The sequence below is a fragment of the Phalacrocorax carbo genome, chromosome 18, assembly GCF_963921805.1.
Source record: "Phalacrocorax carbo chromosome 18, bPhaCar2.1, whole genome shotgun sequence".
Lineage (NCBI taxonomy): Eukaryota > Metazoa > Chordata > Aves > Suliformes > Phalacrocoracidae > Phalacrocorax > Phalacrocorax carbo.
In genome coordinates this window covers 6,215,252-6,229,850 of record NC_087530.1, presented here as the reverse complement: position 1 = coordinate 6,229,850, position 14,599 = coordinate 6,215,252, and the positions used below count along the sequence as shown (strand labels likewise).

General features: G+C 56.6%; 1 protein-coding gene across 3 annotated transcripts in view; it reads left to right on the top strand.

Moving 5' to 3' along the window:
* Positions 1-14,599, top strand: part of ASS1 (argininosuccinate synthase 1) — a 29,267-nt gene that overhangs the window by 6,742 nt on the left and 7,926 nt on the right. For all 3 annotated transcript variants that reach the window (XM_064469002.1, XM_064469004.1, XM_064469003.1), the window contains 7 exons: positions 472-528; positions 1,005-1,079; positions 4,285-4,355; positions 4,745-4,775; positions 8,551-8,641; positions 10,368-10,452; positions 11,545-11,609. In XM_064469002.1, the coding sequence (XP_064325072.1) occupies positions 472-528; positions 1,005-1,079; positions 4,285-4,355; positions 4,745-4,775; positions 8,551-8,641; positions 10,368-10,452; positions 11,545-11,609 (475 nt within the window). The remainder of the gene's footprint in view (positions 1-471; positions 529-1,004; positions 1,080-4,284; positions 4,356-4,744; positions 4,776-8,550; positions 8,642-10,367; positions 10,453-11,544; positions 11,610-14,599) is intronic.

The following is a 14,599-nucleotide window of genomic DNA, read 5'->3' as shown; positions in this document are numbered from 1 at the left end:
GGTGGGTCCTTGCCCACCATGCCTGAGATTTCTGGCACTGCAAGGGGAGCTGCTACTGCAGCCAAGCACGTCTCAGAGGCTGCACGCATGTGCTGTCACACGCATGTGCTGTCACACACATGTGCACTGCCACACATGTGCTCTCCCAGCACCCAGCAGGTGCTGAGCCTCCCAGCTCCCTGGACAAAGCCATGGGGCTATGGCACAGCTGGGAGCTGCTGTTTTGTCATCTGCACTTTTAATGCTCCTTCCTTTTTATCTTAATCGTTCCCACCAATTTTACAGTTTCTCTCCCCAGATCCAAACCCCTGCCAGGCCACGTTCCTCTCCTGAGGATGCTGTATGGCCCTGGGCGAGCTGGTCCAGGGACAAGGCCCTGTCCCCCATCAGTGGGATCAGGGTGGGGGGCACCCGCCTCCCAGCCTGCCCCAGTGCAGGGTGACCCCTCAGTGTCTCCCATTCGTGTTTCAGGGCAACGACCAGGTCCGGTTCGAGCTCACCTGCTATGCTCTGTGTCCTAAGATCAAGGTAAGACAAGCAGAATTGTCCCCTGGGGCCCCACCGCCGGGCTCCTCGCCCCCTCCCCAGCTGATGGGAATTCTATTTTAACACCAATGTGAGCAGACGTGCCTCGTTTTAACAAGCTGCCAGCTGCATGAAGCGACGTTTTGGCATTTGAGGGGGCTGTAATGATCCTTAATTGACCTATTTTTATCCCAAACACTACAAGGCCATGGAGGAAACAGTACCAGGGCAGCTGCCAGATAATCGATGCCTGTTTCCTCCTTGGATCCAGTGCCTTGTTAGGGGTCAGGGGTTTGGGTTACTCCACCCTTGTGCAGGGAGATTAAATTTCAGCTGGAGGGCCAACACCCCATGGGTCCTGGCTCCCCAGGGCTGCCAGGAGCCCTCTTCTGCAGGGAGCCCAGGGGGGTGCTGAGGGGTATACAGGGGCTGCCAGGGAGCCAGGGGCTTCTCGTCTCATGCTCCTGCCCTCCTGCCAGGTCATCGCGCCGTGGAGGCTGCCCGAGTTTTACCAGCGCTTCCCCGGGCGCTGTGAGCTGATGGACTATGCCAAGGTAGGAACTGGCGTGGGGTGGCTGTGGGATGCTCGGGGCAGCTGCAGGATGCTCACCGTGGCTTTGCAGGTGGCGACAGCAGCAACCCTGCATGACACCCCTGCAGCACCACGCTGGAACCTTCTGGTCAGGGTTTTATTTCTTTTCCCTCTATTTTTTTTTCTCTCTCCTTTCTAAAAGCCCCATAATTACCTGGCTATTAATTGTAACCCGCTTTCCAAGGAAATGGGTCCCAGCTACCTGACTTGCCTAACAGACAAAGCAAATACGCTTGCCTTTGTTGTCCCTTCCTTTTTGAAGTACAAGTTGCAATAAAACATATTAGAAGTTTTGCATCAGGTTTTTATGTGCCCACCAGGGTACCTTTCTTTTTTAGCGACTTCATGGAAATGCTTGACAACTCGGCTCAATCAATCAAAAGGGAAAAAGCAGCTCTGTGCATAAACCAGAAAATTGCTTCAGTTTTTAAATAGCTGCCGTCAAAGCTGCATGGGTAATCTCTGGGAAGGCGAGGTGCAGAGCCGGAGGGATGCAGAGCGGGGCGAGGAGCCCTCCGAGCCCATTAGGGCTGCTGAGAGCAGCGTGTTGAGGATTGTGTTTGCCATCTGCCGTTGTATTATGAAGGGGCGAGTTTACGAGAGCTTTCCATATGTTGCCAAACAAATTGTCAAATAGGGGAGTTATTAAGAGTGCTACGGTTTTATTATATGGAAAATGGAACATGTGTTTTGGGTTTGGGGGTTTTGTTTGGGTGGGGTTTTTTTTGTTTGGAAGGGGGGAAAAAGGGAAATGAAATGGATTGGGGCTCCATTCAAAGAGGAATGGTTGGGGTTGAGGGTTTGTAGTGCCTCTTGGTCTCTGGTTACATTTGGCATTGAAAAAAGAGGGTTCCCTTCTTTTTCCTGCTCAAGAGAGGGACATGCGTGGCCAGGGCCTTTCAGTACTTGGATGTGCTCGCCTTGGCCCTCGGGGAGTTACAACGCAATGATGTTTGGGGAAAGTGGGGATGCGTGCTGCTGCGGCGCAGCTCTTGCCATAGATTTGCTGCCCAGGTGCTGGAGCCACTCTTGCTCCCGCAGCAAGCTGCTCCAGCAGCCGCTTCGTCCCCACAACCAGCCGAGGCTGAAACACATTAATGAGCAAGGTGAGGCTCTCCTGGATGCTGCTCCAGGACGAATCGTTGCCTCAGGCAGAGCCAAGCAGGTCGGATCTCATCAGGGTTGTGCCCTGAAAAGGAGATCTCTCCTTGGTTGTGGCATGTTTGGACCCGGCCGAGGCAACCTGGGCTTGACGGTTGTTGGTATGTGCGTCTGGACTTGGAGGATCCCCTTTGAAGGGATAATGTAGGATGAGGATGGACTGGGGAGCGCAGGCTTCCCCGGCTGCCAGGGGGAGGCAGAGAAAGGAGAGGGCTGGCTGGGAACATAAAACAGCTGGGGCTCGTAGCTCGTGATTGGTGGGTATTTGGGTCTGAAAGAAGCATTTATACATCCTGGGTGGGATGGGTGTGACCGATGGCGGGGTGGGGGCCTGTCAGAGGGCACAGCCCCCCAGCCCCACACTGCTAAGTGCGGTCCATCAGGGGAAACAGCACTCAGCATTAATTGCTTGGCTTTTAACTAAGGTGAAACCTCCTCTGCCAACATTCATGAGGGCACTGGGATGAGGACAAGGGGATGGGGCTGATGGGAGCATGGCCTGACCCCAGGCAGGGTTGAGGTCTGTCTCCCAGCCCTTGGTCTCCCCTAGCATTATTCAGGGGGGCTTTAGGGAGTTGGGAGGCACCTGCAGCTCCATCTATCCAAGGAATGGGGCAGGGAGAGGTGTCTTCTCGCTCTTTCCTCGAGAAGCCAGGTGATCCCCAGCACTTGCACCTAGCAGGCAGCGTTTTGCCCTCCCAGCAAGCCCAAGCTTGTGTTATGGAGCCTGTGTGAAGCATAGACGTGCCCTGGCTGCTCTGTGCCAAGGTCTGCAGGCAGGAGAGCACCCTGTGCCCGGCAGCCCTGCAGAGGGGCCTGGGTTGAGGAGGCGAGGGCTGCCCAGCACCCACTTCCAAAGCCTGGGATGGGGGTCCTGGTAGTGGTCCCACGCCAGAAGCGTGCCTGGGGCAATGTTCACTGGGAGCAGGGCTGAGTTAGTCCCTCTGCAGCCTTAGGAATTATCTCAGGACCTTGGTGTGCTCTCAGGTGATGCGCTGAGGATGGTGATTGAACGTGCATGAGTGTTTCCTTCCCCTCTTCCCAGCAAACAAGAAGCTTCTGCTCAGCCCCTGCTCCTCTCTTTCTGGCCAAGTGTCACCCTGCTGTGGTGACACTGAAATGGCAGAGCTGCCTGCCGATGTGTGGGCTGTACAAACATGCCGAGGCACGGTGGGAGCCCACAGCCGCTGCTGCCTCCAGCCCTGGCTTGCCACGGCCATCCTGCAGCCAGGACATCGCGGCTCGGCATGCCAGCAGGGTGGGCGACGTCCCTGCTGGCTCCAGTTGTTAGCTTGCCGCCGACGCCTCTCCCGCTAATTCCCCCGTGTATTCACCTCGTCTTCACAGGCAATTTCCCCCATTGAAATGTCAGCAGATAATTGAGCGCGCCGGTGACCTTGTTAGGGAGCTGGGCTTGGCGCTGTGCGCTGCGCCGGGGGGGCAGCCGGTGCGGGGCTGCGCGTCCCTGGGCACAGCGTGCTCGGGCTGTCTGGGCTCGGGGGGAATGCCTGCTGCCCCGTGTGCCATGTGTCTGCATCGCCACGTGGTTGCACGAGGCTGCGGGGACATGTGGGCTGTCCCCTCGTGGCAGAGCATCAGCCCTGATAGGGCTGGAGAGCGTGTTGTGGTTATGGGGATTTCTGTCAGTGTGTCACCTCCCTTTGGTGAGGAGCTAAGCTGGGGGAATGCACCACGTAACGTCCGTGCCGACGTCTCCATCACATCGGGGTGCTCAGGGGCTCTGTCTCAGCTCGTGGCAGGGCTGGGGCAGCCGTTCTCCTCCCAGCCACACTGTGTCCCTGATGTCCCCATCAAGGTGACCTGTGTGGTGGGAGCTGATGTTGCCCAGGGTCAGGGACACAGGTGTCCGCCTTGCTCCGTGCCACCTTGCTAGTGGCCGTGGGTTGTATCTGTGCGCTGTCGGGCTGATCCTGGCAGGAACCAGAGCCGGTGGGGGCTGGCTCTCCCCATGGGCTCGCTCAGTGCCATTTCCCTTCTCTTGGCAGAAACACGCGATCCCGGTGCCTGTGACGCCCCAGACACCCTGGAGCATGGACGAAAACCTCATGCACATCAGGTGAGAGGCCAAGCAGGCAGGGAGCTCCCATGGGGCGAGGACCCAGACCCTGGGGCCCCAATCCCCCTGTCCTGTGTGGTCAGGGCAGCCCTTCCCATTTCCAGAGTCCCAGGCTGCCCCACCATGTGCTGGCCAAGGGTGACCTCAAAACCTCCAGCCTCCCTTTCTGCCCGGTTGTCCATGTCTCACATGGCAGCATCCATCTGCTGGGCTCTCCCAAGCCTGGTGCTCCTTGTAGGATTGCTGCTAAAAGCCCCTGGAGATCCATAACATGGATTTATGCCTGACCTCATGAGGTGGTGGGAGTGGGGGGGGTTATCCCGCTGGGTTTTGAGGTTGCAGGTTACAGGTGCTGCAGTGACTTCTCTCTCCTTCCCTGCCTGCCACAGCTATGAAGCCGGGATCCTGGAGAACCCCAAGGTAATCGATCACGGCCACCCTGCCGGCATGGCAGCCACAGGGCCGAGGGCGTCTCGTGTATTTGCAGCCTAATTGGAAATTTCACGGCAGGCCGTGTGTGGCGGGGAGGCCCTGCCGCCCGCCCCGGCCCCTCTGCCTCTCCCGGCACGTTAATTGCTGCTGGCGTGAATAGAGGAAGGGACCATTGCAGGGTGACACCGGAGGGGGTGATGTCGCGGGGCAGCAATAAAGGATCGATTAGACAGATGAGGTGCTGGTGGGAGAGCAGGGGCTGGTGGCGGGTGATGGAGGTCCAGGCTGGCCCTTGCAGCTCGGGTCCCCTGCCCATGCCTGCAGCTCGCCCAGCCCTCCTTGCCTTCCCATCCCCACTACCCTGGGGCAAACAGGGTAACAGCTCCCCTTACGTAGGGTGGTGCTCGGAGACCTCAAGGGCACCCATGGGACCACCAGCTGTTGGGGCCAAGAGCCCGGTGGTGGCGGATGCTGCAACCGAGTGCTCCTAGTGAGCACGGCACTTTGCTCCGGAGGCGTGGATCTGGCCCCGGCTGCCTCCAAGCAGTGCTTGTGGTCCGGCTGCCTGCTGGCCCCTGCCTGCACTGTTCATGCTCCAGCAGGTCGCAACACTCCGCGGCTACTTAAACTATCCATCAGCGGTAATTAGACAATCTGGGGAGAGGAGGGGGAGGCAGGCAGAGAGGGAGAGGATCCAGCTGGAGCTCAGCAGCCCGCGGCCGGCTCACTGCGGCTAGGCTGGCGCGTGCCTCCAGCAGGGGCGAGAGGAAGAGGAAGGTGGATAGAGGGTCCCAGTCCCCCGTTGGTGCCCTCCAGGGGGGTGCCTGTAGGTCAGGCTTTGCAAAGCCAGGCCTTCAGGGGATCTCCTCCTCCAGGAGAGTGGTTGGCATAGGGATGGGTTTTCATGCCTCTAGCTGGAGCTAGCAAGGGACAGACTTGCGCCCTTCCCAGTGCGCCCATCCTGACCCACCCCTCCACACCCAGCATTTCTACCCTTGGAGAAGATCCCTGGTCCCGAGGCTCTGCCAAGCCTGCTTTCTTCCCAAAGCCAGCTCAGAAAATGGGGCCAGTTAGCAGAGACCAGAGCAGCGACCCCATCCCTGAGCATCCTCCGCTCGGGCACCTCTCTCCCTCTGCCGGTGCTGGGAGGTGGCTTCCTGGAGCGCGGTGTCACCACTGTCCCCTTCCCCAGCCCGGGAAGCGGTGCCGGGCACCGGGGCGGCTACGGCAGGATCCGGGGTGCCAGGCACGGCGGGCTCCCCTCCCCAAACCCCCAGGACCTGCCAAACCTAGGGATTTGAAAGCAGATGGTTGAGCTATTTTCTGCCTCTGTGAGGCCCGATTGAAGGGCAATGAGGCAGCTAATGCGGAGAAAGATAGAAATTTACTTGCTTTAACTTCATATGGCACTCTGAAAGAGTTCATTCAGTCCCGGGCACAACAATATCAGCCGGATGAATAAACCATTTGCGGCATCGATAGCTCTGCATCATGGTTTACTTCATGGACCATTTGCTTCCAATTTCTTCTCTTCTTGCCCCGTTTTTCTTGCTTCTTTCTTCCCCCCTCCCTCTCTCCCTTTCCACACACTCTTCCTTTTTTTTTTTTCTCCTTTTTTTTTTTTTTTTCCTCTCTCCCCTTTAAAGATGACATTGCAGGACTAGCCCCCCTGCGGGGAGGGATAAATAGGAGGCATTGATACACTGCAACAAACTATTTGTCATTTGAACTGTGCTTTTAGGAGAGAGAATAAAAAGAGGACAGACTCACACCGTAATGGTGGAATGCAAGCCAAATGTCACTTTTATTTCTATTTAGTTATTTTGTTTAATAGGGGTTTTCATAGTTGGCTCAGAAAATTGGAAACTACCTGACTTTGACTTCCAATGTTTAGTAAAGAGTTTTTAATACTTTCCAGTATTTTTTTCCCCTCCCACCCCCCCGTCTTTCCTTTTGAACTCAAAGTTTTTCATCATCTCTCACGGGTTTGTCTAGTTAATAAGTGTGATCAGGGCTAGGAAAGGCCAGATGATGTAAAATTGAAATCCGCAGCCCGTGTAATTTGTGCGTGTGTGTGCACAGGGGAGGCGTGTGTGTGAGTGCCTCGTGTTTAAAACAAGGAAAATGGGCAAAAATGAGATAAAATAGGAACCTGAGGGTGGTTTTGCTGGAGCATGTGCTGGGGTGGTTATGTCTGTATTCCCAGGACTTGGCTGTGGTTGCCACCAGGGACGTGCTCCCTGGGATTTGGGGTGAGGCGAGAGGGGTTCCCCGGTGTGGAGGGGATGGCAGGGATGCTCACGGCTGGGTGAGCAGCCCTCAGGTGCTGGCAGTGAGTGGCTGTTGCTATTTGATGGACCAAAAAAAGAGGTAGTTTTCACTAAAAGGCTTATTTCCCATCTTTAAAAAATTTAGATGAAAACTTCTGCAGAGAAACTAATTGTCCCTTAAAAAAAAAAGCTAAAAAATTTTTTTAAAGCAATTGTTTCTGCTTTTTTGTTTATTTTGGTTTTTTTTAAACTTGCTTTCTACCTCGTGCTTCTTCCCTTGCTGGAAAGGCGGAGGGAGGAAAATGAGCAAAAGAAAAGCTGTGCTTTAAAAAGGAGAGGAGAAGCAGAGGGATTGTGGGCCGGGCTGGGGAGGGGTGGCGCAGGCAGGGCCCCACTGCCCAGGGATGCCCAGACCCCCAGCTCTCACCAGCCCGGTTTTATGGGGAAATACCAGCTTACCACCCCTTAAAACATTTGCAGGAGCAGCTCAGTTTGGAGAAACTCCACCTGAGCTGCTGGCAGACGGGGTTTTACATCGTGGGGGCTCTTCAGCTGGAGGCTCCTTGGCGATGTTCCCTCCGATGCCAGCCCAGGACAGCTTTGGCCCAGCCCAGCTGTGGGTTTCAATTGCTCGGCGCTGCCTGCCTTTCCACCCCTCTGTGCCTCAGTTTCCCTCCTCTCCACCTCCCGGAGCTGCGGCTGGGTGGGGGGTCCCTTTAGAGACAAGAGTTTGCAAACACCGGTCCGAGAGTATTTTGGGGCCAGTGCACACAGCTGCGTTGTGCCGAGGGGGCACACGAAATTGCAAAGCATTTGCTCTCTGGGATGGAAAGCTTTTTTTTTTATTATTATTATATTCCCCCCCCTCTGGCACGCTCTTCAATTGCAGCAATTCATCGTTGGCGCCTGAGCCTCCGGTGGCCTGGCTCTGACGGAGATAAGATGCCTCTTTCCTATAAATCTAGAAAAAAAAAATATATACATAAAGGTTGATGTGCTCTGAAATGGGTTTTTGCTTTGTTCCTCTATTTTCCCCCGTGTGTATTAACCCCGGGGACACCATGAAAGAGCCGGTGCGCCTGGAGCACCTGCTGGGGTCAGGCCTCCTCATTAGTTTTTTCGGTCATCACCGAATAAGCCCGTCCGTGGCGTGGGGACATGTGGGCGCCCGCCCTGCCGCTCGCTGCCATCGTCCCGCTTTTCCCTGCCTGACTTGCTTCTCCGCAGCCATCCTGCCTCCGGCTGTGGGGGCGTCGGAGGAAAAGATGAGATCAAGTTGAGGCGAAAAATTGGCTGATTCTTCCAACCCCTTTGTTCCCGGGGCCCGGTAAGCACCGGTGCTGTGCTGTGCCGGCCCTGCGCATTGGGGTGAGGTGTGCCGGGGGTGTGGGATGCACATCAGGGATGGGGGACACGTGCTGGGGTCAGGGCCGCCGGCAGTGTTGGCCATGCCAATGCCACTGACTGTCCCTCCTCTCTTCCCTCTTGGGCAGAATCAGGCCCCCCCCGGGCTCTACACGAAGACCCGTGATCCGGCCACCTCACCTGATACCCCAGATGTGCTGGAGATCGAGTTTGAGCGGGGTAAGCGCCTCCTCACAGCCAGCCTCTCAAAGCTGAACCCCACTCCCCAGCCAAGACCAGGGGGGCTGGGAGCATCCCTGGGGCAGGTGGGGTGAGCCCCGACTCATGGCATCACAGCTTGGGAGGGCGCTTGCAGCACATTGGGGCTCTTTGAGGTGTGCAGAGGGTCTGGGTATGTTTTGGGGGCCTCGCTGGGAACCCCCTGATAGCAGAGAGGGGTCTGAGCCCCCACCCCAGGCACTGAGGTGCGGTGGGCGTGGGGTCCCTCCTGCAGGGTGGCACGCAGTTGGCCCTGGGGACACACAGGTGGCCCTGGCCAGTGTCACAGCTGGGGAGATCCTCCAGCAGGGTTTGGGGATGCACGATGGAGCCCAGCCCCGCTGTCATCACCCAGCGAGGGGACACGGGGCAGCATCTCACACCTCCGCCAGCCATGGGCATCCCCATGCCACCATCCATCCTGGCAGAAGCAGCAAGCCCAGCCCGGGCTGGGGAGACCCCGCTAGGAGGGGGCACCCCCTCCCTGCTGCCAGCATCCCTGCTCCATTATAATGATCCCCCTGCAAGGAGCAGCCCCCCTCCCAGCAGCCCATTCAGCCCCTAGTTAATTTATTTGAAGTTTTAATCTAATTATTAACTATTTTAAAAGCTAAGCAGCTTTCGCCAACAACGGCCCCGACAACGTCGGCTCTCTGCCGAGCGGACCCTGGCCAATACCCCGGCGGAGGATGCGAATAGAAAGAGCCGGGGCGAGGGGAGGGCGCAGAGGGGGGGGCCCGCGCCGAGAAGCAGCTTAAGGTTCATTATTGCCGCGAGTTACATTTAATAGCAATTTACAACTGAGTTTATAAACCCCTGGAAAATAGGGGGTTTAGGGGGGGGGGGGGGGGGGAGCTGACAGCCCCCATCACTAGACAGGGCTCTTGCGGGCGCCTCCGTAATAAAGACTAGAAAGGGAGGCATTGAGGCTGATTGGCAACTGATAGTGCGTTAAATGGTAATGAGGAGGGCAGATGGAGGGGGGATTAGCCTCCAACTCCGCACTGCTTTTCTTTGTGGGCCCTGCAGCCCCCTTGTCAGCTTCCTAATACATTTATTGCTCATTTCACACCGCTAAAGAAAAATGCCTCTTTCTATTCAGCATCCCCCCTCCCGCCTGCCCCGCTCCTGCCCAGCGCCCTTAAAAAAAATATAAGGGAAAAAGAGGAAAAAGGGAAAAAAAAAAAAAAAAAAAGGTGCAATAATTAATTCATGGCGGGGAGCGCCCCGCCGCGGGGTGCGTGTGCGAGCTGCCGTGCCCCGGTGTGGGGGTCCCCCCCAGACACCCCCCGTGCTGGCAGGGTGGGGGACACATTTGTCAGTCCCCCCCCCACGGCAGGGGCTGGTGGGACAGAAGGTGCTGCGCCGTAAGACAATTGCCGAGCGTGAAATTCAATTAGTTAAGGGCCTGGTTGCAATTTCACAGGCCCTAAAAAAGAGAGAGGGAGAGGAGAGGGGAAAAGCAGGAGGGGGACGTTTTTATGGCCCTTTTTATTTATTTATTTCACTTCTCTCCCGAGGTGGGTCCCCCTCCCCTCGCCTCCCCCCCGCACCAGCTTGGATATGCCTTTTTAAGAAGTTATTTAGAGTTCATATCTGTCACATCTATTTAACGCCCGTGGGGTGATGTTCCGGGGGGATCCTGACACCGGCTGATCCTGCCCGTCCTCCCTCCCCGCCTCCGCAGGTGTCCCCGTGAAGGTCACCAACGTCGGGGACGGAGCCACTCGTTGCTCGGCCCTGGAGCTCTTTGTGTACCTGAACGACGTGGCGTGAGTGCGACGCTGTCCCCTGCCACCTGCCCGCCGGCTGGCAGCGCGGAGGAGGGCAGGGTCCCCGGGGGGGTGGAAGCGGTGTGCTTGGGCAGGCACGTCCCCGTGAGCCCAGGGATGGTGGGTCAGCAGCGTGAGGATGGGGTGGCCCCAGTCGGGTCCCAGCTGGGTCCCGGTTGTGCCATTCATGCCAGCAAGCAGAGCTGGGCGCTGAGGCCAGGAGCATGGGGGTACTTAATGTTTATGCTCCCAGTGAGGGCTGCCCTGCCTGTGGCGGGGGGCTCAGCCCTGGAGCACCCCTTGCCTGCAGGGCACCCTTTGCCCCTGCCCCCAGCTCAGCCCTGACCCCCAGCTTCTGCGTCCCAGGCAGCATTGCCTCATCCCGCCTGCCCGAGTGGGCTCAGTGTCCCTTTTGGGTGGAGAACTGACTTTTTTGAGGCATGGAGATGTGCTGGCTGGGCCTATTGCCCTGTCTTCCCGGTCTCTGCAGCAGCAGCTCCTTTGGGGTTTTCTGCCCCATGCCACCCCTTGCTTGGTTTCTGCTGCTGCCAGGCCAGAGCCATCCCCAGGGGCTTGCCCAAAAATACAGCAGCACCCATGAGGGCACCTACTCCTCCCACCCTGCGCCAAGTGCCTCCCAGGCCATCCTCCTTTGTGCCTCTGCCTTTATTTCCTTAGTGCTGAATGGGAATGAACTTTTCCATGCAGTTCTCTTTTTAAATGTTAACTAAGTGGTTTTTAAAATTACTTCGGCCATCAGGAATACAGCTACGACATGTCCTGTCCCCTCGCCCTGTTTATTTTCCAGTGGCCCAAGTGCCACAGCTGCCTGCAGCAGTGCCAGCCCCAGCAGCGAGCGAGGATGGAGAGGCTGGTGGCATGGCAAAAAGGAGGGGAAAAGGATCGAAAATCCATCTCGTTGTCACCCATCGTGTCCGGGGCTCGCTACCAATGGTCACCAGTGCTGCTCAGGGGCTGGTCACGCTGTCATTTGGGGTTTGCTCCCCATTGTCGCCCCCCAACCCTCCTCTTGCAGCTGCCTGTGTCCTGCTGTGGGGCTGGGGCTGCTGCAACCTCCCTTCTCCTCCGCAGGGGCAAGCACGGCGTCGGGCGCATTGACATCGTGGAGAACCGCTTTGTCGGGATGAAGTCCAGAGGTGAGTGCCCGCAGGCCGGCGGTGCTGTCCCTGCCCTAAAAACAGCAAAAAAAGGGAATACCCTGGTGGGACGTGGCGGCTGCTCAGCACTGCTGGTGTGCTCTGGCTCAGACCATGCCAGCAGCCCTCAACCATTCCCTTCTCATCAGCTTTTGACTGAGATTTCCCTGTGATAGGGATTCTTACTGGCCTCTAATGAAGGCAGCTGCCTGCTTGCTGCCAGTGCGACTGTTTGCACCAGCCCTGGGGTCCCAGTGCCACTGGGGACCCCGGGTCTTGGGCAAGACCTATTTCCAATGGGAAAAATGCCAAGCTGTGGGCTTGTGTGGAAAGATGCTTATGGGAGGCCCTGGGGAGTGCAAGGCTGTACAACACAGATACAAAGCACAGAAGGCTGGTGCAAGCCACTGAAGTTTTTTGTAAAGCCAATTCTTTGATTTATCTATGTGTTTTTGAGGCTGTGACTCTTAGTATTGATCATCCATTAGAATCAGCTTCATTGGAATTCTCTGGAGGCAGTGAGCTGCTCCGTGCAGAACTAAGTAACGAGAGGGCTCATAATCATTATCCATCTCCTTGCCCCTGCTCTTCTGTTTTAAATCTCGTTAATACCTAATTAGATGCTCCCTTTCTTTAAACTTGCCCTTCGTGCAGGGCATCAATAAATATTTTGATAAGACTCAGCCTGCGGTCTCCCTCCCCACTGCAGGCAACCAGCCCCTTTGCAAGAGCATCAGCCGCAAAAGGCAAGAAACAAAACCCCAAATCATCTGATCTGAGTTTGAATAATCGTATTAAAACTGAAAGAAGGAAAAAAAAGAAATCCCCAAACCCCAAACCGCACGCACCAGCCTGCACATTTGCATGCAGGATGCTGAGTAATTTGTCAAAATCTTTTTTTTTTTTTTAAAAGCCACTGACACATTCTAGTGACCCTTCCAGCATTTAATAATTTCTCTAAACCCCATTTAACTGCCATGTCTGTCTCCTGCATGACATTGCGAAGCCATCGCTGCATGTTTGTGTGCCGGCAGATGCGGGAGGACCGGGTTTTCTGGGGACAGCAGGGGTGCGCACATCCTGGGGACAAGACCTTGGTGGTGGGATTTCCCCCTTGCTTTGAGCAGGATCCTGCCCCTGGTTTTGCTCCTTGGGGTTAGCAGAAACCTCTCTGAAATCTGCTCTGAGAGATGCCCTGCAGGAGAGACAGAGAGCTGGGATGGGAGGGGGCTGGAGCAGGAGAGTGCTGCCAGTACCTGCCTCCCCTGAGGGTTTTGGGGTGCAAGGCAGCTCAGGGTGGCCCCGCCATTGCTCTGCAGTAGCATTTTGGACCCTAACTAGGGTTAGGGTCAACAGGAGAGGAGATGGGCCCTGGCTCGCATGGGGGAGGAGATGCTCCCTTAAATCCCAGCAGTGTGCCATGGCTGTTTGCTCCCACCATCTCGGGGCTCCTCGGGGCAGCACAGGGACTCCTTCTCCCCAGGGACCCCCACTCTGCAGGGGAAACTGAGGTATGGGCAGTCAGCAGCACAGCAAGAGCCCTCCACAGCTGCTGAGGTGGCAGCGAAGGCTCCCGCCAGGTGCCTCCTCTCCCTCACCTCTGGGTCCCAGGGAGTCGGGGAAGATTAAAATTCATTTGCATTGATTTTTACTAAGCTCCTAAGTGACCTTTGTTAAGGCCTAATGGGCAAGGGGTGAGCTGAGCGTGCCCGCGCCAGCCTTTTAAACCCTATTAACTTGATTTTGCCATATTTGTTTTAGTGGGAGAAGGGTTGGTAATTATGGGGTGCTGGGGAGCAGCACTGCAGCCGGCTGGGGGGGCATGGCTCAGCTAGTGGGTCTTGGCTGTGAACAGGAGTCTGGCCCTGCCCCTACTGCCTTTTCACATCCTCATTATCAAATTATCTTTTTAACTCCGAAGGGGGACTAATTAAGTGAAGTAAATGAAATCAGTGGGGAGAAAGTGGGAAGGAGGGGACGGCTGCTGCCAAAAGAGCCGAGCGCTGCCTTTGGCTGGGGCTTTTCCTCTTTCCTCTTTCCTTTTCCCTTTTCCTCCCCTCAATATGCTGAGCAGATGGAAGAGGAAAGTGGAAAACCCCTTCCCTGTGATGAACCCATACCAGGCCACACTCAGCCTCAGCCCTGGACCAGCAGTGGAAATTTGGGCAGCATCTTCCCATGGGCAGCATCGCCCTCCCCTTCCCCTTGGGAAGCCACCACATCCCTTCCTGTCCCGCAGATGCTGTTGGGAGTGACAGCCCCCACTCAGCACAGCAAAATTGCTTGGATGGAGGTGAACTGACAGCCAAGGTTACAAATTAGAAAATTTTAAGCAGTGGCAGCTGTCTCCTTGGTTGCCCACCCCTATGCGCCCCCCCGGGCTCCGGTCCCCCCCCTTCCCCAGTGGTAATTACGGGGTGATTGAAGCTTTGCAAGGCTGCAGTGCTGACACCTCTGTCTTTTTCCTGTAAACACGGGGAGATGAAAATAGACACTTGAAGACGCTGCGAGTGTCACTTTGAAGGTGTCTCTTGTCTCCTCCACGGTGAGGCTGGGAGCACGGCTGTCAGCCCCCCTCCCCTCTGCCCCGGCTGTCACGCTCCCATTCCTGGTCCTCTAGCATCAGGTCAAACGGGACGGGCAGGGATGCAAGCAGACGGGCAGGAGGTGGGCACCAAGATACAAACCTTTGGTCAGCCCAGATTGGCTTTAACAATTCCTAAGGGGAAGGAGAGGGAATGTTGATTGTGTTCGCTTTGCAGTCGGGGGCTGGAGGGGGCATAGAGCAGCCCTCTGTGCCCCTGTGCCACCGTCGTGGCCACGGGGACGGCTGGTTTGTGGTGTTAACTCGCTGCCTCCTCGTGCAGCCCCGCGGGGGTGGGTGCTTGGTGAGCACTCTGTGACCTGCCCCCAGGGACCAGGCTGCAACATCCTGGGGTGGCCTGAGAGGAGAGGGTGGCTCTTCTTTGGGACAGAGACCTGTCCCGTTC